Source organism: Scyliorhinus canicula, chromosome 5 (genome assembly GCF_902713615.1).
Source record: "Scyliorhinus canicula chromosome 5, sScyCan1.1, whole genome shotgun sequence".
Classification (NCBI taxonomy): domain Eukaryota; kingdom Metazoa; phylum Chordata; class Chondrichthyes; order Carcharhiniformes; family Scyliorhinidae; genus Scyliorhinus; species Scyliorhinus canicula.
The window spans coordinates 173263577-173287302 of NC_052150.1; the positions used below are offsets into that span (position 1 = coordinate 173263577).

The window sequence follows — 23726 nt, forward strand, 5'->3', positions numbered from 1 at the left end:
CAAAACGGGATTCCCGCCAGCTGTCAAACCCGTTGAGAGTTTCCCGGCCTGTTGCGCCTGGTCGCCAAGAGCAGGTGAGAACCTGATTAAAACAGAGTTACTTGAATTTAAATATAATTACTGGGTTTGAGCCTCTGGCCTCAAGAGGAGGTGGGGGTCAGGAGTCTTTCCTGGGTTGGGGGCCGTAGAGCAGATCTTTCCCCTGCAAATAAAAAGCACTTCAAAAGTTTCCAGCATATCAAAGCGAATATTTTCATCTTCATCTGTCAAATCTTTGATATTGGCATGCTGGGAGAGGCATCAAAGGTTTCAAACAGATCAGAGGGAAGACTTTCAAATACAACTTGATCTGTTGGCAGACAGTTTAATGATTTTCAAAGCTAGAGAAGGAAGACCAGCAACACGACCCCCATCCCGGAAAAGACCCCCAACCTGAGCCCCTTCAGCTCAGTCCAAGGTTTTCGGCTCCTAACCCCCATCTCCCCTGAAGGGCACCTCTCGACAACCTGGAGGTAAATGAAGAGGGGGTACTCGCCCCTTGCGTTGCCATTTTATGTATTTTCTTTTTATTTTATTTTCATGTATTAAATTATGTGTTTGGAGCTGCTCGCAGAAAAATACTTTTCACTGTACCTCAGTACACATGACTATAATCAAATCCAATCCAATCCCTTGCCCCTGCCTGCCCCCCCCCCCCCCCCTGGATTTCATAGCTCCAGGTTGGCACTGCCAAGGGGCACGGCCTGAAGGGAGGTGGGGCATGCCGGAGATTTGGGGGGGGGGGGGGGGGGGGGGCATGCCAACGATTCGGGAAGGGGGTGGCATGCCATAAATTTGGCCGGTGGGTGCTTATTTCATTAATTTGGGGTGGGGGTGCGGGGTTATTCCAGCAATTTGGGGAGGGTTTCATATTATTCAGAGATCCTTTAAAAACGGCACCCAATCTCAGAGTCGGACCTGTCAGCAAGTTTAGGCCCATACTGCACAAGGCCAGCACTAAACCCACCCCTCTCCAATAAAGTTGCAAAGTGCCTTTGAATCGAACCTCAGAAGCGTTGCCCACACCAGCAGGCAACACACCAGTTTTCCCGCCGGCAGCAGTACTTAGAATTGTTTCAGGAGAATCACAGCCATAATGTGGGAAACTGTGAACTTGTCCAATTTGGCAGGAAGAATTAAAAAGCAGCATATTGGTACAGAGGAATCTGGGTGCCCTGGTACATGAATCACAAAAATTAGTAAGGAGATGTAGCAATCGAAATGTTGAAAGACAAATGGAATGTTGTCATTTATTGCAATGGAAATGGAATATAAAAGTTGGGAAGTTTTGCTACAGTTGTACAAGATTAATGGTGAAACCATACCTGGAGTACTGTGCATAGTTTTGACAGAATTGCATTCAAAACTGATTGCTGGAATTAGGCAGCTGTCCTATGAGGGAAGTTTAGACAGCCTGGGCCTACAGCCACTAGAGGTTAGAAGAATGAGTGACAATCTTATCGCAACATTTGACAACCATATCAACCATGACCTTACTGAATGGCAGAGCAGGTTTGAGCGGCTGCATGGCCTACTCCTGATCCTAATTTGTATGTACATTTATTCATATATCCCTACCTGTAACACTCTGGCCATCAATATTCATATCATTACCCTACATTATTGCCTTGTTAGAACATAGAACATAGAACAGTACAGCACAGAACAGGCCCTTCGGCCCTCGATGTTGTGCCGAGCAATGATCACCCCACTTAAACCCACATACCCCTAACCCAACAATCCCCCCCATTAACCTTTTACACTACGGGCAATTTAGCACGGCCAATCCACCTAACCCACACATCTTTGGACTGTGGGAGGAAACCGGAGCACCCGGAGGAAACCCACGCACACACGGGGAGGACGTGCAGACTCCACACAGACAGTGACCCAGCCGGGAATCGAACCTGGGACCCTGGAGCTGTGAAGCATTGATGCTAACCACCATGCTACCGTGAGGCCATGAGGTTCTTTCTCTTTAACTTTCCAAATCTCCCCCAATATTTAGTTTAAAGCCTCCTCTACACCCCAACACTGGTTCCAGCATGGTATCACTGAATCCCCAAATATCAACATTTTGATGGGTTACCACTAACTAGACACTTTACTAGACCAGCCATATAAATACTGTTGCTTCAAGAGCAGGCAGGTGAAAGGCTTAAAGTTCTGCAGTAGTAATTCACCTCATGTCCACCATCTAAAATGTTGAAGTCAAGAGGGTAATACTTGATTGAATGAGTACAGCCCCAATAACATTCAACCATTCAGGGTAAACTGGCACCTTATCCAGCATCTTAAACATTAACTTCCTTCAGCAATGGCACTTAGTCGCAGCAGAGTGTACCATCTACAGTATATACTGCAGCAATTTGCCATGGCTTCTTTGCCAACTCCCTAGTCAAAGTTTTACAGCACAGAGAGGCCCTGCGGCTCACCTTGTCTGCCCCAGCCATCAGGCAGCTATCTACTACAATCCCATTTTCCAGCATTTCGTCTGTAGCTTTGCATGGCATGGCGTTTCAAGTGCTCATCTAAAAATCTCTTAAGTGTTGTGAGGGTTTCTGCCTTTCCCATCCTTTCAGTCAGTGAGTTCCAAATTCCCACCACCTTCTGGGTGAAATGTCTTTTCCTCAAATCCCCTCTAAATCTCCTGTCCCTTGGTTATTGACCCCTCTACTAAATTTTTGCCTATTTACCCTAACTATATCCCTCATAATTTTGTACACTGTAACAATGTCCCACCTCAGCCTTCTCTGCTCAAAGAAAAACATCAGCAGCCCAGCCAGTCTCCATAGCCACAATGCTCCAGCCCAGGCAACATCCTGGTGAATCGGCTCTATACTCTCTCTCTCGAGTGCTATCATATCCTTCCTATAGTGTGGTGGACAGAACTGCACACCATTCCAGCTGCCCTCTAACAACCATTTTAATTGTAAATTTATTTTAGAGTACCCAATTCTTTTTTTTACTAATTAAGGGCCAATATAGCATGTCCAAATCTTCCTATCCTGCACATCTTATGGGTTGTGGGGGTGACAGACACTGGGAGAATGTGCAAACTCCACACGGACAGTGACCCAAGGCAGGAATTGAACCCAGGGCCTCGGCACTGTAAAGCAGCAATGCTAACCAGTGCGCCGCCCATAACAAGCGTTTTATATAGCTCCATCATAACCTCCCTCTTCTTATTAGCATCAGCTAATAAAGACAAATATCCCATAGCCTTCTTTTTTGTTTGTAAATGTTTTTTATTCAGTTTTCATATTTTATATTGAACAAATCACAAATTGTTAGAGAGAGAGAGAGAGAAGCGAAAAAAAAAATAAATAAAAAATAAACAAACAAATAAAAAATAAATAAAAAAAGAACATGCAAAAATTACAATATATATTTACAGGTAAGCATCTTCGTAATACTAACTGTGGCCTCCCCCCTTTAGCCGGCATACATTCCCCAATATGGCCGAGGCACATGTTTATTGGCATTTATTTACAGTTTGGTTTTGGGCCTTAGCTAGCCATCAAACCACCATAACGAACCCGTAGCCCCCCCCCCCCCCCGCTACCTTCCCCCGATTCCCATCCATTTTCCCCTGACTCTTGGCCACCTGACTATTCTTCCTCTTGTACGTTGGCCACAAACAGGTCCCGGAACAATTGCACGAATGGCTCCCACGTTCTGTGGAAGCCGTCGTCCGACCCTCGGATGGCGAATTTGATTTTCTCCATTTGGGGAGATTCCGAGAGGTCGGACAGCCAGTCTGCAGCTCTGGGCGGTGCTGCTGACCGCCAGCCAAACAGGATTCTACGGCGGGCGATCAGGGAGGCAAAGGCAAGGGCATCCGCCCTCCTCCCCAGGAATAGATCTGGCTGGTCTGAAACCCCGAAGACCGCCACTATCGGGCATGGCTCCACCCTCACCCCCACCACTTTGGACATAGCCTCGAAGAAGGCTGTCCAGTACTCCACCAGTCTGGGGCAAGACCAGAACATGTGGGCGTGGTTGGCCGGGCCTCTTTGGCACCGTTCGCATCTGTCCTCCACCTCCGGGAAGAACCTGCTCATACGGTTTCTTGTTAAGTGGGCTCTATGTACCACTTTTAGTTGCGTCAGGCTGAGCCTTGCGCACGTGGAGGTGGAGTTGACCCTATGTAGTGCTTCGCTCCAGAGTCCCCACCCTATCTCCATCCCCAGGTCGTCCTCCCATTTCCTTCTTGTTGCGTCCAGTACGGTGTCGTCCCTTTCTACCAGTCGGTCATACAAGTCGCTACAGTTCCCTTTCTCTAGGATACTTGCGTCCAGTAGGTTTTCCAGTAGTGTCTGTCGTGGCGGTTGTGGGTACGTCCTTGTCTCCTTTCGTAGGAAGTTTTTGAGCTGGAAGTACCGCAGCTCGTTCCCCCCAGCTAGCCGAAATTTCTCTGTCAGTTCGTCCAGTGTTGCGATCCTGTCGTCCGTGTATAGGTCCCTGATTGTCAGTGTCCCCCCGTCCTGTCTCCACCTTTTGAAGGTGGCGTCAGTCAGTGCTGGTGTGAACCTATGGTTGTTGCAGATGGGAGCCTTGTCCGACATTTTGGTCAGGCCAAATTGCTGCCGCAGTTGGTTCCAGGATTGGAGGGTGGCTGTCACCACTGGGCTGCTGGAGTGTTTTTTGGGTGGGGATGGGAGTGCTGCCGTGGCGAGGGCCCGGAGGGAGGTCCCCATGCAGGAGGCCTCCTCCGCACGCACCCACTCGGCTTCTGGCTCCTGGATCCATCCCCTTACTCGCTCGGCTGTTGCCGCCCAGTGGTAGAATTGTAGATTCAGGAGAGCTAGCCCCCCCCCGGCTTTTGTTTTTTGTAGGACCTTCTTTGGGATCCTAGCATTTTTACCCCCCCATACGAACACCATGATAAGTTTGTCCAGCACTTTGAAGAAGGCCTTGGGAATGTAGATCGGAATGGATCTAAACAGGAAGAGGAACCTGGGCAGTACGTTCATTTTGGTCGTCTGGACTCTCCCCGCGAGGGAGAGTGGGAGTGTGTTCCATCTTTGCAGGTCCTTTTTTACTTCCTCCGCCAGGCTGGTGAGGTTCCATTTGTGGATCCCTTTCCAGTCATGGGCTATTTGGATCCCCAGGTAGCGGAATTTATGTTGGGCTTGTTTGAACGGCAGCCCCTCTCTCTCTTCTCCCCCCCCCTCTCTCTCTTCTCCCCCCCCCTCTCTCTCTTCTCCCCCCCCTCTCTCTCTTCTCCCCCCTCTCTCTTCTCCCCCTCTCTCTTCTCCCCCCTCTCTCTCTTCTCCCCCCCTCTCTCTCTTCTCCCCCCCCTCTCTCTCTCTTCTCCCCCCCCCTCTCTCTCTCTTCTCCCCCCCTCTCTCTCTCTTCTCCCCCCCTCTCTCTCTTCTCCCCCCCTCTCTCTCTCTCTTCTCCCCCCCCTCTCTCTCTCTTCTCCCCCCTCTCTCTCTCTTCTCCCCCCCTCTCTCTCTCTTCTCCCCCCCCTCTCTCTCTCTTCTCCCCCCCCTCTCTCTCTCTTCTCCCCCCCCTCTCTCTCTTCTCCCCCCCCTCTCTCTCTTCTCCCCCCCCCTCTCTCTCTTCTCCCCCCTCTCTCTCTCTTCTCCCCCCTTCTCTCTTCTCCCCCCCCCTCTCTCTTCTCCCCCCCTCTCCTCCCCCCCCTCTCTCTCTTTCTCACCCCCCCCTCTCTCTCTCCCCCCCCCTCTATCTCCCCCCGCCTCTCTATCTCCCCCCCCCCTCTCTCTCTCTTCCTACTCCCCCCTCTCTCTCTCTCACCCCCCCTCTCTCTCTCTCTCACCCCCTCTATCTCTGCTCCCCCTCTCTCTCTTCTCCACCCCAATCTCTCTCTGCCCCCCCCCTCCATCCTCTCTTTCCCCCCCCTCTCTCTCCTTATCCCCCCTCTCTCTCTCCCCCTCTCTCTCTCCCCCCCCCTCCCCTCTCTCTCTCCTCTCCCCCCCTCTTCTCTCTCTCTCCCCCCCCTCTCTCTCTCTCCCCCCTCCTCTCTCTCTCCCCCCCCCCTCTCTCTCCCCCCCCCCACCCCCCCCCCCCACCCATCCCCCCCCCCCCCCCCCCCCCCCCCCCCCCCCCCCCCTCTCTCCCCCTCCCCTCCCCCTTGCTGGTGTACTGGGAAGATCTCGCTTTTGCTCATGTTGAGTTTGTAGCCCGAGAAGGCTCCAAACTCTTTCAGGAGCGCGATGATTCCGTCCATGCTGCTTTGTGGGTCCGAGATGTAGAGGAGCAGATCATCTGCATAGAGTGAGACTTTGTCCTCTCTGCCTCCCCTTCGGATCCCCCTCCAATTTTTTGCTGCCCTGAGCGCGATTGCTAGCGGTTCGATTGCTAGCACGAACAGCAGTGGGGACAGTGGGCATCCTTGTCTGGTGCCCCTGTGCAGCTGGAAGTATTGGGAGTTGGTATTGTTGGTCCGTACACTCGCCATGGGAGCGTTGTATAGGAGCTTTACCCAAGCGGTGAACCCTGTTCCAAGCCCGAACCACTCCAGTACCTCTATGAGGTATTTCCATTCGACTCTGTCGAAGGCCTTTTCTGCGTCCAGGGAGACGATCACCTCTTGTGTTCTCTCCTCGGAGGGGGTCATTATTCCCATAGCCTTCTTAACCACCTTATCGACCTGTGCTGCTGCTTTCAGAGATCTATGGACATGCACCCCAACGTTCCTCAGGTCCTTCGTACTTCCTAGTGTCCTACGAATTGTATATTCCCTGACCTACCAAACCATCATCTGTGGAAATACAACCATCTGCAGGCTTCTGCCCAAGTCACCCACACCCTGACTTTGAAACATGTTCGCTGTTCTTGGTTAATGGGTTAAAATCCTATAACTAATAATAATAATAATCTTTATTATTGTCATAAGTAGGCTTGCATTAACACTGCAAAGAAGTTACTGTGAAAATCCCCCAGTCACCACACTCCGGCGCCTGTTCGGGTACATAGAGGGATTCAGAATGTCCAAATCGCCTAACAGCATGTCTTTCGGTGCTTGTGGGAGGAAACCGGAGCACCTGGAGGAAACCCATGCAGACATGCAGAGACCGTGCAGACTCTGCACAGACAGTGACCCAAGTGGGAAGGGAACCTAGGACCCTGGCGCTGTGAAGCAACAGTGCTAACCACTGTGTTACCGTGCCGCCCAGGACATACCTAGCGATTGACGACAGCAGTTCAAAATGTTAACTCACTACCACTTCAAGGGCAATTAGGGATAGACAATAGGCGATGCTCACATCCCATGAAGGACGATTTAAAAAACTAAAATTGTGCATACTGGGGTCAAACAGGTAAATTTGGACCTGCGGCATTCAAGGCTTTCCACGAGTGAAGATTTTATTTACCTCATGATTGGGGCTACTGTGGATTAAATGAAAGAGACTAATTTTCATGATTAGCCACCATTTTCATGCTTGTGTATCATGTGACAAACAGCATGGTAATTTAAGCTAAAATAACTTTGGAACCTGCGAGACAAAAAAATCTATGCTCCTACACAATCACTACATATGGAAGATCATATTGATTCAAAGTCACTGATAATTCAAGAAATATAGATTCGTGGTGCGGTGTGTTTTCTCCCTTGCATATTTTCCACACTGCATTCTGCCGTGTTCTTGCTCACTCACCCAACATCAATATTTCTCTGCATTCTATCGGCTCTTCCTCACTTACTTTCCACCTAATACATAATTGCATTTGTGCAAAGTTGGGTTAAAAATTTTTAATATAGCTTGGAAGGTCCCCACTAATCTCACTTTAGGGAGCATTTACCTTTTGATTTGACAATTCATGCAGTTATTCAGAGGTACTGTCCTGGGTAATGTCAGATCCTCTGATCTAAAGGTCATTTGTCTGAAGGGAGCTCATTGTTACTAAGCAGGTAGTACCTCCCAAGAAGGATCAAATGTCATCAGCCCTTAATTTACACAGAATGCCGTGCTGGTTCTTCCCATTGCTGTTCATGAGTACTGCATGCTCCCAGTGTTGACAATTTTAATTTTTGCAAATAGTTTGCACAAATTTGACTCCATGCTTTTGAGCTTATGGCATAAACGAAAATTAAGCTTGCCACAGGACTGACTAAGTTGTAAAATCCTCAGTAAGATCAATGGCAATGTTTTTTCCATACCAATACTGCCTCTTGCATGTCATACTTCTGGTTGCTGGATATTTTAGCGTTATCACTTAGTCCTATCTTAATCTGAATGGTATAAAAACCAAAGGTTAATTTTGTGAAACAGGTTTAGCATACTACTGTAAAATATTTTTATAACAAGCTTTTTGTATCACTATCTCACAATTGTGAGCGTCAAATATCACACAGTTTCTACTGAACTACTAAACCATAGAGGCAACTAATTTGTTTTGATACTGATGATGTTTTGCATGGGTCAATACCAAAAGGCATAAAGTACAGCCAGCCGAGGTGCATTTACTGTGCTTTCACTTCTGTGTTTTACCTCCTCATAGGCTAATGGTTTTGTTTGTTTTTGCCCATTTTATTTATTCTCTATATGACCATCAAGGGAGATTAGACTGGCAGATGATGTTACTAGATACATTTATTACTTGCAGCTGTTTCTAGTTTTTTTTTAAAGAAAGATAGTTTCTCTTTCTTTTGTACATTTGCCTTGAAAGAGAAAGTGTGTTATTTCTTGCAGGTTCATCACGGAGTGCTAAACAGTTTAGGCCTCTTAAAACCCAATAGAAAGTTAAAAATGAATGGGAACTCCAGACAGGCCAGATTAATACTCAAATGCCTGAAATCCCTATCTGATCTACCCAAGAGGATGAGACTTGTTCTGAACTTTTGGCAATTACATTTTTGACAACGGGAGTGCAGATTCTGGACTTTATAGCAGCAAGATACCATGTACAGCACCTGTTTATCTGTATCATGATAACAATTTCATGTGCATGCTTAGTAAGTGATTTCCGCAGAAGCCATTATGCTCGGCTATTAACCAGCATTGTGTGAATGATGTACAATGCACTTCACATGAATTAAATGAAACTAGAAATTTATTAACACTGAAATTAAATCGTATTCGGTAGTGAAGAATTCAGATTTAAAATACCATTGTAATAGCCTCCTTCTATATAAAGGAGAGCAAGTAATATTTGCATTTTAAAAATGCATGTGTCAGTTTTCTAAAAGAAAACTAGAAACAATTGTAATAAATTCTGAATGTCCCTTAATCGTTTACATGCAGACCAATAAATGCTAAACATCAAACAGCAATTATTACTTGAGTAACAATTACTGTTTCACGTAGAGCATATATTGGTAAGTAATTCAAAATCATGTGGTTTCTACAGAACCGATTAATCATGACAAGTGCTCCTGGCATGAAATACATCTCTACTGTATTTTTAAATAAAATGTTGTACATAAATGCAAAACTTGTGGGCAGCAGGACCTGGTCCGGGTCACTGTCCGTGCATGTCCGGAGCATGCACATTCTCCCTGTGTCTGCGTGGGTCTCACCCCCACAACCCAAAGATGTGCAGGGTAGGTGGATTGGTCACTTAAATTGGCCCTTAATTTGATTTTTTTTTTTAAATGTCAAACTTAAGCAAATACACTTTATCGAAAAAGTAATGTTGACAAAACCTAACAAGGTTCAGTTCAAAACAATAGATTTCAAAATGCTTCCAGGGAAACACTACAAAGGAATGGTCAAAAGGAATTCAATGCAATTGTGGCACTAAAGTAGCAGTTTCAAAGTGGAACTTCCAAAGTGCAAAACATGAAATTCTTTATCACCCCTCCCTTACACTGTCCTTTATGACATTCAGATTTTTCATTATACTTCCCCCATTTACAGTGTTTTGATTCCCAATCACGTTTTCAAGCTATGCAATGCACATGAACATTTGCCACACTCAGGATTAATGTATTTTATATAAATTGGGTCCAAATCTGATCCAAAATATTTACTAAAATTTTGCAAAGCACCTTTAATGTTCTCTAGATATTTCAGATGCATGGCACAAATCAGAATCTGATTTATTTTTACTGCCTTTGGCTGTGATTCAAATTCTGTTTTCTTTAAACTCAGGGGTGTTGTCTTGAAAAGGATGTGTGCTAGTAGCTTAATCCAAATCCTACTGTCAAACAAAACAAAAGGTATCTCAGGTGGGATGGGTATAGTGTTCAGGTCCACACATTTATTTATACTCTTATCAAACCAAGACACACCAACAAATGCAGCAACCCTTTTCTTCCAGCTCTTTGAAACACTGAAAGAACCAAAGGAAGAAGTACAACATCATATTTTATGTACCATTTTGCTTTAGTCAGGATCACAAATGGTGGCAAGTTATGTAACACTGCCCAAACATATATTTCTTCAAAATCTAGCTGATGAAAATGCTGCAAATTTTAGAAAATGACAGTGTGTTAAACTAGCATTTATCTGACTAGCCAATGAAAATAGTTGCCAAATAGATTAAGTATTTTCCACTTTGAAGCCTTCCATTAAATAACACATTCAAACCCACAAAGTAATGTAAAATTCGCCAGAATAACAAAGTTTGATTAAAATACATCAAGGAACACTTGAAAATGCCACTAATAAAAATATTATTCAAAAGAAATACATCAATGAAATGATTAACTGCATCCAATCAGGAATTGAATTTGCAGTGAAGTACTCTGGAGTTTGTTTCAGGTATGAAAGGACAATTCATACAATCATACTGGTATACATGATGTCAGAATATTATAAGATGCATAGTTAAGTTAAAATGTCTAACAGTATCACCAGGTGCCACAACTAATTCCGAATTCATTTTGAAGTAAAATGAAAATTTTCTATTCCCTACCGCTTTTTAACATAAAACTTTTTTGAGATTTAAATTGGGTTCAACTTTTAGGTTTGCATCGGGATTCAGTCTTAATATTGGCTACATTTGTACACTATCTTTAGCATACAACTCCTACAAAATTAAAATGGTGCGCGAGTACTTATCTACACTACATTCCATGTTCACTATGCCTTGGTATGCAATTAAAGTAGCCTCATTAAAACGTATTACATTTTTAATACATTTATTTTTGTTACTTACCTTTCTTGGCCCTCTTGACCTGCCTTCTAGCCAATCAGCTACCTGCTCCTCAATCTCCTCAATAGTTGAAGCTTCTTCATGTAATGGTACATAAGCAATACTTCCCGAGGTAGGGGCTGTGTAGACTGGAAACTCAGATTTTGGCTTCTTTATTTTAGGCCTTTTTTCTTCTGTAAGGTACAAAATGTCTTTTCAGCTTAAACTGTTGAAAGATCAATAAAAAAGCTTTTTGCTTTTTTTTTTAAATTGACACATCTGTTAACACCTGCAATGCACATCTAAACGGGGGTGAAATAATACTATCAGGTAATTACGTTACCTTCAGCGATTCGTAAATGTAAATTAGAAATAAAAGACAACATCAATTATTTCAAATGCTATAATGATATTGAGCAAGCTGTGAACTGCAGTAAAGGAAAGCGGCTTTTCTTGTTTTTAAATTTGCTCACAACAAAGAAATGGAAAACTGCCAACAAATCTGAGAAAGGTGCAGACATAACATCATAGCTCACTATGTCTGTGCAAAGATGCACCCAGTAGGGTAATATTTAGCTTCAGCAGATTATCTATTCACACCTCTTGTCTTCTGCTGCAACACATTGCTTTAATGAGACCCCATGTTGCATTCTCTCAATTTGCAAATTGCATCGAATTCCCCACTACCATACCACTTCTGTCCCTGGAGGACACTGCACAATCTCCGTTGTAAAGCAGATAGACATGCAGGCAGATCAGCAATTAGGTCATGAAAAACAGCCAGAATAAAACAGCTCCATGCCAATCTGCATGATTTGCATTTACCCTCTCAAAAAGATGCTAATGTTATCATTAACTGTGCTTCCAAACTATGATTTACCATATTAAGAACACAACCAACTGCTATGAGATACACAGCAACATTCTCCTCTGTAGTTTAGGACATCATGGATATACTCGCAAATTTATTTTGCCACAATATTATTTTGTTGGGACAATCAGCATTAAAGCAATCATATTTTTTATTCTCAAGACACAACCACTTAGTTACTGTTTACTGTGGAAATGCTGGTAATCCAAACAGTTCATGAAATTCTACTGTTCAGATGAATACATTCAGAAGGCTGATCCCATTTCCAATGCTGTACAGTACATTAACTAATCGCAATTCAGCACAGGAACTGATGTACACTGAAGTTATTTGAAAAACAAAGCACATTGGCAAGTACACCCATTCCAGATAAATGGTTGCTGACTGTATTTCTTCTCACAATACCATTTAAAAAGTGATGCTACTTAAAATGACTTTTAACATATTGGTTAACCTGGAAAATAGAAATACTCTGGTCCTATTTTACAGACTCAGAAAAACATTTTAACCTTTTCTTATATTCACAGGTTGACATTATTGAGATTCCAATATGCTCAAACCTTTAAGGCTAAGATTTCCAAACATATGAATGAGAAGGTATAATTCTTGAAACCCAACACTGGATCATTCAAAAGGCTGTGGAGTTTCGCACAATTTTAATTTCTTAATTTGTTTCAGTATGAATTCTGAAGGAAGGAATGTTGAAAATGCTAAGCAGTCATTGTTCTATTCAGCAAACCATATCAAGTTAGAGACAATTTTATACAAGTCGAAAGCGGAGGCTGCTATAATATATGGCTTTATACAGAAAGCTAGATTCTCTCAGACACTATAATGAGCCGAGTGAAATATTTTGCTAGTAATTCTTGATGACAATGAGTAATAGATGAATGTCATCACTCAGCCTATGGACTATGGTAAAATATGATTCCATCGAGAAGAAAGGTGAAGTATTTTATGATAGCTGTTCATTATCTGTTAACTAGTCTCACTCCAGTGACAAAAACAGCACACTATTCACACATCACAGATGTTTCTTACTCTGCACAGTTTCAAGCTGGGTCTGAGTCTCTGCTTCTTCTTTTTCTTTCACTTTCATTTCTTTCCATTCCAGATAAAAATCCTTAACACCCTACAATAAAACATACACATTGTTAGAAACATGGAAATTAATTTAAAAAACAATTTGAATCAATGCACAATTATGAGCTGTCATATTTTTAAAGATATAAATGTTCCAAACATAATCAATTATAGTATTTACATGCATGAAAACAAAACGAATGGCAGTCTATGGTAGCTGATTGGGACCTCAAATTTTGTAATGACTTAATTATTAGCAAACACTGAAGCTCTTGGCAGGTTTAGTTTTAAGAACAAAATGCACACCCTTCAGCTCCATAAACAATTTATTGTATTTACATAAAAATGTATGCACAATTCCCACAAGATTTTTTTCCATTCAATGTTATGATTACAAATTGAGGAATAGCTCTCAATTTTATTACTCTGAATAAAAATTGGCATAAATAAAACATAACGGAAAAGTCAACATAAGAGATGTAATTTTAGTGAATCAAGTAGTTCTGAAACTGCACATGTGCAATGCCACTATCACCATGCTCCAATGGTGACTGCCCATTGCAAAATTAGTTGATTTTCAACTATGTGGTTTCCGCAAGCAGCAAACACGAGGCAAATTATTACTGTACTGGAGAATAAAAATTGGAAAGTTATATAGCTGATTGATCAACTATAATCTTAGTAGCAGTAGTAGGTAAGAGGTAGATTTGCACAAAAGTCTTATAAAATCAAATTTAAAATTAAGTGACAAACAGATTATTGAAAAGGTTTAGAACAGCCAGCCAGAAACAGTACAAGTACCTAAAGGAACAAAAACAAATGATCAAGTAACATCTTGGCTAAAGAGCATATTTTTCTCTAGGTTGCATGCAAGATGAAAAATATGCAGCATCACTGTTTGGGGATTAAAAGATACATTGATAAGGAATTTCATGTGCAAGTCATTACCGTCGGTGTTGAGCATAATAACGTGATTAAAACATATTTAACCAGTACGCCTAACCTGATTCTGCTATTGGGCTGAGCCAAAACAGATTCAACTCCACACTCTTATCTCTAAGAAATACCAGCACTTCAACTACAAGATTGGTTACTAAGAGTGCGCAGACAGTAATCATTTTTTTTATATAGAGCAAGTTCCTACCAACACAATCAGCTAATGTTAGAACAGCTGATCTTTCTGGTCGGAACAATGTATCTGCTAAAGCAGCTTGGTCATGCAAAACAAATGACAGAAACTGCTCATTGAAGAAAACAGGCAAGCACAAGAGAAATTTTAAAGCAAAGGTTGGTTAATAGTCAGATAGTGTTCCCTTAACTTATTCCAGACTGCAAAGTCAAGTACTACTCCTTATTATGAAAAGAATTACAAATAACTCATTAAAAGCAAATCAGGTGTAAATGTGAAGAATCAATGATATCTGGACTATATTAGACGCTATATCAAGTATGGGGTTTGAGAGATTGCAATTACCCATACACAGTCCGCTTCTGACAAGGACTGCATGCTTATTCAAATGACATCAGCATGCAGAAAAGTGTGAAATGTGCAGTGACTGAATATATGGTCAGCAGGGGGATGCATGAACCTCCTAAAGGGAGCGTGCGTACCCATCTTAAAGGAGAGCTGCACTCAAGCAACAGAAGCTGCTACAACTGTTGCTGGAAGGACAAGAAAGGCAAATTAAGCATAAGGCAAGGGAGAGTGCTCCCAGGTTTTGGATGTGGCGCTGGATGGAGGCTTATGTGATGGCGGGGGGGAAAGGAGATATGTCTGGTGTGATTTACCAGCCTTGTCGCGCCCGAATTGGTGCTGCAACAAGGCTGTTGAATCTCGCAAGAGATCTCTCGCAAGATTTGCAATACTTTGAGACGTCTCGCGAGATGCATCCGAACCTCGAGACGTCATGATCTCGATCTTGCCCTCGCTAGGAGAGTTCCAGATATGCATATTTAAATGAGCCATTGGTCTCAATTAAATTCTCCCGCTGCCCAGGAACTAATGGCCTCCTTAGCAAGGCTGGACCAAGCCCCGTTTGGTACTGGTCCACACATACGTGGTCCACACTACTGGTGGCGACATGCAGGTGAAGGTTGCACATTTGGTGGCTCCTGCTAGTCTTTGGGCTGGATGCTCCGATTCTGGGGCTATGTCCCCAAGCCGGAGAGGGAACGGTTGCATTTTACGACAGAAACACTGGCGCAAAACGGGCGATTCTCCGTTTTGCTGGGGGCTAGCAGGACAACAGCGGACAGCACCCAGCTCTAGCTGCCGATACGCCCCGGAGAATTGGTGGGTCCGTGGCCGCGCATGCACACGACGGCGACTTGCAGCAGCCACACTGTGCTACATGGCGGACGCAGCCCACGGACCCAGCCCGCAAAATAGTGCTCCCTTTGGCCAGCTCACGTGCCCTGGACCACCACCCCCCCCCCCACCCCACAGTGCCCCCAATAATGTCCCCCTGCCCGCGAATCTGCCCTCCCCTGACTGTGGCAGCGCTGGACTGAGTCTACAACCGCCTCGCTGAGTTCCAGATGGATGGGACCATGAGAGACCCACGCCGTCGGGAACTCGGCTGGTCAGAGGCGGAGCATTGGGGGCGGGCCTCAGGCAATGTCCTTCGGCCATCGATATGCGGTACGGCGTACTTGGAGCAGAGCATCGCCAGCCCCGATTTGATTAGAAACTTGTATTCTCCCGCCGTTCATCAAACACGATTTCGGCATCGGCGACCGGAGAATCCAGCGCTTTGTTTTTTGGATCATTTTGCCTGGTGTCAGGGGTACAAAGAACAAAGAACAATACAGCACAGGAACAGGCCCTACAGTCCTTCAAGCTTATACCGGTCATGATACTAACCTTGGCCAAAACTCTCAGCTCTTCCTTGTGCTGTATACCTCTATACCAATCCTATCCATGTATTTGTCGAGATGCCTTTTGAACGCCGTTAAAGTATCTGCTTCCACCACCTCCCCTGCCAACGCATTCCAGGCACTCACCACCCTTTGTATTAAAAACCCTGTCTCGCACATCTCCTCTAAACTTTGCACCAGGCGCTTAAACCTTTGGCTCTGGTGACTGACCCCTCCACCCTGGAAAATAGTGTCTGCCCATCAACTCTATACAAGCACCACATAATCTTGTAGACCTCTACCAGGTCACCCCTCAACCTCCATCGTTCTAATAAAAACAGTCCAAAACTATTCAGCCTCTCTGTGTAGCTAACACCCTCCAGACCAGGCAAAATCCTGGTGAACTCAGCCCAACCCATCACACAAGCTTGCCACCCCCACATTGATTCTGTATACACCTCTCGCTGCCAAATGAAGGCAGACAGAATTATCAGAGACCCCTCCTACCCAGGCATTGCCTTCTTCGAGATCCTTCCATCAGGCAGAAGGTACAGAAGTCGGAAGACTCGCACATCCAGACATAGGAACAGCTTCTTCCCCACAGCTACAAGACTCCTCAACGACTCCCCCTTGGACTGATCTGTTCCCTGTAAGAACACTATTTGCGACGCCCTATGCTGCTCTTGCTCATGTATTTGCTTTGTTTGGTCCCTTGTTCCACACTGTAACCAATCACTGTTTGTCGATGTACCATTTGTCAATGTTCTCTGCTGATTATTCTTTTGTCTACTATGTATGTACTGTGTACGTTCCCTCAGCCGCAGAAAAATACTTTTCACTAACACACACAGTCCCCCTCCCCCCCAACCCTTGAGGGTGAAGAGGTTGCTCTCCATCCCAACAGGATCCGCCTTCAGGCGATCAAAGAGGCGAAGGCTACAACATTTGCCTCCGCACCAGTTTCCAACCTTGGCTGGTCCAATAGCCCGAATATGACCTCCTGAGGGCCCAGGGCCAGTTTCACGTGCATCACTTTAGAGATTACCCTAAACACATCCTTCCTGTAATCTCCAGCTTTGGACAGGACCAAAACATATAAATGTGGTTTGCGGGGCACCCGCCGCAACGTTCACACACATCCTCCACCCCCTCAAAGAACCAGCTCACCCTCGCCCTTGTGAGGTGTGCTCTATATACTACCTTCAGCTGTATCAGCCCCAACCTCGCGCACGGGATGGAGGCATTCACCCTCTGGAGCACCTCACACCAGAGCCCCTCCTCCATACACTCTCCCAACTCTTCATCCCACTTTGCTTTGACCTCTTCCAGTGATGCCTTCTCCTCTTCCAAAATAGCCCCGTAAACCGTCGACACTACCCCCTTCTGCTGTGTCCCCCAGTCGTCTGCACCTCCTCCAGCTATGTGGAGGCCAGCTCCACCGGGAGTCTCTGTATCGCCTTCGTGGCAAAATCTCGAACCTGCATGTATCTAAACATTTCTCCCTGCTCCAGCCCATACTTTGCTCCCAGCCCCTTCAATCCTGCAAACCGACCCCCAAGAAAAAAAACTTTGTCTTAATCCCCTTCTCCTCCCATTTCCAAAAATGTCCTACCCACTTCCTTGGCTCAAATCTGTGGTTCCCCCAAATCCCTGGCTCAAATCTATGGTTCCCCCGAATCGGCATTTCCCTTGACCCTGCACACAACCCAAAGTGCTGCTGAAACCGCCTCAAAATTCGCAATGAAGCTATTATTACCAGTTTCCCGAAGTGTTGTCAAAACTGCCTCCAAATTCTCAATTAAGCTATTATCTTCCGTTTGCTTTCTTTACTACCGTGTCCACTTGTGTTGCCACTTTCAAAGATCTGTGGATCTGCACACCCAGATCTATCTAACTTTCTATATTCCTAAGAGTTTTGCCATTTGCAGTATATTTCGCTCTATGTTAGACCTACCAAAATGCATTACCTCACATTAGGGGGCAGCACGGTAGCATGGTGGTTAGCATAAATGCTTCACAGCTCCAGGGTCCCAGGTTCGATTCCCGGCTGGGTCACTGTCTGTGCGGTGTCTGCACGTCCTCCCCGTGTGTGCGTGGGTTTCCTCCGGGTGCTCCGGTTTCCTCCCACAGTCCAAAGATGTGCGGGTTAGGTGGGTTGGCCATGCTAAATTGCCCGTAGTGTCCTAAAAAGTAAGGGGGGGGGGGGGGGGTTGTTGAGTTAAGGGTATAGGGTGAATACGTGGGTTTGAGTAGGGTGATCATTGCTCGGCACAACATCGAGGGCTGAAGGGCCTGTTCTGTGCTGTACTGTTCTATGTTCTATGTTCTATTTATCTGGATTAAACTCCATTTGTCCTTTCTCTGCTCAAGTCTCCAGCCTATCTAGGTCCTGCTGTATCCTCTGACAATTCTCAACATTACCTGCCACTCCACCAACCTTGGATGTCATCCGCGGAGTTACTAATCAGACCAGACACATTCTCCTATAAATCGTTTATGTATACCAAAAACAACAGAGACCCCAGCACAGATCCCTGTGGAACACCACTACTCACAACCTTCCATTCAGAAAAACACTCTTCTACTGCTGCTACATTCTGCCTCCTGTGACCGAGTCAGTTCTGTTTCCATCTTACCACCTCACCTCTGATCCATGTGACTTCACCTTTTGTACCAGTCTGCCATGAGGCACCTTGTCAAAGGCTTTACTGAAGTCCATGTAAAGAACATCCACCGCCCGCCCCACATCAATCACCTTTGTCACCTCCTCAAAAAACTCGATCAAGTTAGTGAGGCACCACCTCCCCTTCACAAAACCATGCTGTCTATTGCTAACAAGTCCACTTGTTTCCAAATGGGTATAAATCATGTCCCCGAGAATTCTCTCCAATAATTTATCTACTACCAACGTGAGGCTCATACCGGCCTATAGTTTCCAGGATTATCCCTGCTACCTTTCTTAAACAGCAGTACAACATTAGCTATTCTCCAGCCCTCTGGGATCTCACCTGTAGCCAATGAGGATTCCAAGATGACAGTCAAGGCCCCAGCAATTTCCTCCCTTGCTTCCCTCAGTATTCTGGGGTAAGTCTCATCCGGCTCAGGAGATTTATCTACGTTAATATCCTTCAAAAGGATACCTCCTCCTTGTCGATGGCAATATGTCCCAGACTGTCCACACACCCTACCCAAGAATTATCTTCCACAAAGTCCTGTTCTTTGGTGAACACTGATGCAAAGTACCCATTTAGTACCTCGCCCATTTCCTCCAGATCAACACAGATTCCCCCCACTGTCCTTAAGTGGTCCATTCCTTTCCCCGGCCACCCTCTTGCTTTTTACATAGCAATAAAAAGCTTTGGGATTCAGCTTAATCCTACATGCCAAGGACTTTTCATGACCCTTCCTAGCTCTCCAAATTTCCAGCTCAAGTACCTGCCCACTTCCTCAAGGGCTTCGACTGTTCCCACTTTTCCAGACCGTACAAATGTCTCCTTCATTCTGATGAGGTTAACAATATCCCTCGTTATCCAAGGCTCCCTAAACTTCCCAAAACTTCCCATATTCATCCTTCATTCTCTCAGGAATGTGACTTTCCTGAATCCAGATCAACCGTCGCTTGAAAGACTCTCACTCTCACATTTTCGATGTTGATTTACCCTCCAACAGCCGCACCGAATCCAAATTCTTCAATTCCTGTCTAATGCTATAGGAATTTGCCATTCCCCAGTTTAGCACCTTAACATCCCTGTACACAAGTACCCTTAAAAAGTACGGAATTGTGGTCACTTCTACCAAAATGTTCCTACTGAACCCTCAACCACCTGTCCAGGCTCATTCCCCAATACCAGGCCCAGGACTGCCCCTCCCTTGGTTGGACTATCTATATATTGCATCAAGAAGCCTTCCTGGTTACACCTTACAAACTCTGCCCCATCCAAGCCCCTGGCACTAAGTTGAGTCCCAGTCAATATAGGGGAAATTAAAATTCCCAACCACAACAACCCTGTTACTTTTGCACCTATCCAAAATCTCTCCACCTATCTGCTCCTCTATCTCTCCCTGCAGTTGGGGGGCGTGTAATCAAGCCCCAACATTGTGATTGCCCCCTGTTCCTGTTCCTAAGCTCTACCCAGATTGCCTCATTGTCTGAGCCCTCCAAGGTGTCCTCCTGCAATACGGTTATAATATTCTCCTTAACCAGTAATGTTACCCCCCACCCCCCAAACCCCTTTTACATCCCCCTCTATCTCTCCTGAAGCATCTATACCTCCAGCATTCAGCTGTCAATCCAGCCCTTCTTTTGGGGACTTTTGGGATGAGCTGGCTTGGGAAGTCCTAAAGAATGGGTGGAATGTCGAAGTTCCAGAGAGAACGAAGGGGGCGAGCAAAAGTCTGCCGGTGAGTTCTGTTGGGAGTCCAACAAGAGGAAAGATGGCAGGTACTGTTTCATCAAGTGCTCCACTCCCATTACACTGGAGACTCTGACTGAGGTAGCACCAGGGGAGTTCGAAAGGCTTTCGCCAAGAATTTAGAGGTGCTTCGGAGGGAGCTGACAGCCTCGCTCAAAGAGTGGGTGACGGAGGCACTTGCCTCAATAAAGGCTGCATTGACAAAGATGTCGGTCGGGTGCAAGAGCAAGGAGAGAAGATGAGCGGGTGGATAGGCATTGTCGCAACATAGCCACCAGTTCATCTCGATGGGTGAGGAACTGTGGCGGGTGGCGTAGGTCAATAAAGAGCCAAAGTGGAGGACGTAGAGAACAGGTTCAAGGAGACAGAATTTGAGAATCATGGGCTTGCCCAAGGGAGTGGAGGGCCAGAAGCTGACCAATTACTTTGCAGACATGTTCGGCAAGTTGATGGGGAGGAGGAAGAGCCCTCCCTCTTGTGGTGTTATCATAATTATCAGCATTGCAAGGGTTAATGTAGTCTCGCGAGTAGCCACTAGAGGGAGCTACAGACAAAACTATATAAGGCAGTGATGCTGGACCTTAGCGGAGGCGTATATGCAGGAGAAGGTAGTGAAGGTCATAAGAGCAGATCGTGTGAGCAAGGTTAAATTATAGTTTATACCAGTAGTGTGATTAGCAGTAGATGAGTGTAGTTAGATGTTATTGATCAGTTCTGTATTTTTAAGGACTAAGTGTCAAATCCCAGTTTAGTAGTGTAATTAAAATCATAGCTCTGTTTAAGTAAAAGCTATTTTGTCGTCTTTGTGGACACTACGCCAACCATCCTGAAATCAGCAATACAAAGAACTGGGCACGGCCCATTGGTTGCTCCAGCCAAAACCAAGATCAAATGAGCCACCAAGGGCATTCATAGTCTGCTTTTGAGTTGGGTGAAGTGGGAAGGCATTGGTTTACGTTTATACCAAGATCTTACAGCGGAGTGGGCAAGAAGGCGGGATGCCTTTGGGCAGGTGAAGGCAGCATCGTACGGCAGTGGGGTGATGTTCGGAGTGGTCTACCCTGCGAAGCTAAGAGTGACTCACAGTTTGAAGGACTTTTTATTTTGAGACAGTGGAGGAGGCGGAGGCATTCGTGAAGGCTGAAGGACTGAGGTGCGATTTGGGATTTGGACCTGGACGGTGTGGACTGAGAGCTTTTTTCTTTGATTTGTTTTCAATATGATAATCCTACTATCCCAGGAATTAGTCCTGTGAACCTTCACTGCATTCCCTCAATGGCAGGTATATCCTTTCTTTGGTAAGGAGACAAAAATTGCATACAATATTCCAGGTGTGTGCTGCAGTAAGACCTTCCAATGAAGGCCAACTTACCATTTGCCTTCCGAACTGCATGCTTGGTTTCAGTGACTGGCGTACAAGGACATCCTGGTTCCTGTGTACATCAAGGTTTCCCAAACTATCACCATTTAAGTAATACACTGCCATTCTATCTTTGGTGCCAAAGCGAATAACTTCACAATTATCTATGTTACACTGCATCCGCCATGTATTTGCAGACTCACTCAACTGGTCTAAATCACCCTGGAGCCTCTATATCCTCCTCATCTTTCACATTCCCACAAAGTTTTGTGCTGTCAGCAAACATAGCAACACAACAACAGTGGGAAACAGTCATGCTTGCAATCTTCCGAGCCCCCTGGGAGTCATGTTGGTCTGCATCATGGGATGAGCCATGATTAAGTCTGTTGCTGCACACATTCATGTGACATTATGTTCTTGCATTATGGCCCTTCTTAAATCCCACCTCACGTTCAACTTGCTACCTTAACATCAAGTCGAGTTACAGCTGGTCCAAGTAGGGAGCTCTTGCTTTCCACCTCGCCTATCCTTCCCTCACCCCAACACTCCACCTTATGCATTTCCTTTTTCAGATATCCAAGAAGTTGGATATCTAGCTGTTAAGACACCTATATTTATTTTTGGAGATCAGGAACACCAGTTCCTGACGAACCCCCAGTCTCCAAACACATGCACCAGCTGGAAATTGGCCGCTCATGAACATTTCAGTTATTTTAAACTCTTCAAGTAAAGGACAGGCCTTGCACACCAGCACATAAGAAAAATAACAGTGTGAAAATGCAAGTCAGATGGCCTGATACAGAGAGCCATTATCTAGTTAAGTGCCCCAGGGAGCAGGACATGGAAGGAGGACAAAGAGCGGTCCCCAAAAGGAATCCCAGGTAAGGGTCAAAGACTGGGTACAGTAATAGGTCTCGTTCAGAGAAATGAGCAGATAAATAGGCTCCATATCAAAGGAAAAGCTGCAGACCCGAAGTGGGCATGATAATAAACCCTGAAGATTGAGAAGGCAGCTGAAATTTGGGGATTCCATACTAAGGCCGTTAGGGCAAAGGTGCCCCTTTGGAACAGTGTTGTTCTGCTTGATACGAGCAAAAATCTGAAATCGTCCTTGGAAGGTGAAGTTTGAGTATACTTAGAGATCCAAGAAAAAGGAATCTCGGGAGGCGAGATTGAAAGCCTGCAAAGATGGGTAATCATTGAAGCCGTCTTGTGGGAGCGACCTTTGGAGAGCATTCCAAGGTGAGATCTTCAAATGCGGAGATTGAAAACCCTCGTGAGAAAGATGAAATTTCAGCAAGATTGGTTGGCTCACAATATGACAAACGTCTGGGAAGGTTGTTGAGAAATCCATGGAACATGTTTTGGTCAGCTATACTGTGGTGTGTCAGACTACAGTTTGCCTGCTAATTCACATCCAAGTGAATGCACAGTGGTGAATTAATTCCCTTTTTGTATATTATTGGAAATGTTGTCAGATAACGTTCTGACAGAATTTTCTTTTGGTGGTGACATTTATCAGAATTTTGGCCAGGAGGGTATGTAGCAGATAGATTGCCCAATTGGAAATTGTGGAGCAGATATGATGATGGAATCTCACTTCAGGGGAAGCAGAATCCGAGTATCCTCTCAGACAACCAGGGCTGGATTCTCCAGTCCCTCAGCCACGTGTTTCAGCGGCATGCCATTCGTTAGCGGTGGGATTCTCTACTCCCACCACTTAACAAGAGGATTTTCCATTGAGACCACCCCACACTGCCGGAAAATCCATGGGCGGGGGTGCACTGGCGGCACGAAAAGAAAATCCCAATGGCTGGATAATTCTGGCCCGAATGTAGCAAATGGATTCCTGGTGTAATCCTGAGGTGGCTTTCCATGGCCTGGTGGCAAGCTGCATGGAAATTGCAGAAGACCACCACGAACTTTGAGACATGCACCTGTGACCATTGGAAGGCATCCCCAGAGTGGTCCAGGCAGTGGAACCTTGCTTCAGAACACCAAAGGTTTGCAACATGACATCCCAAGTTGCCGTATGGCTATTATAGACACATTGTTG

At 45.2% G+C, this 23726-nt stretch overlaps 1 protein-coding gene across 2 annotated transcripts in view; it reads right to left on the reverse strand.

Annotated features, from left to right (window-relative positions):
* Window positions 1–23726, reverse strand: part of dnajc1 (DnaJ (Hsp40) homolog, subfamily C, member 1) — a 316347-nt gene that overhangs the window by 105385 nt on the left and 187236 nt on the right. For both annotated transcript variants that reach the window (XM_038798104.1, XM_038798103.1), the window contains exons 7-8: window positions 13001–13091; window positions 11113–11282 (exon numbers count right to left, since the gene is read on the reverse strand). In XM_038798104.1, the coding sequence (XP_038654032.1) occupies window positions 11113–11282; window positions 13001–13091 (261 nt within the window). The remainder of the gene's footprint in view (window positions 1–11112; window positions 11283–13000; window positions 13092–23726) is intronic.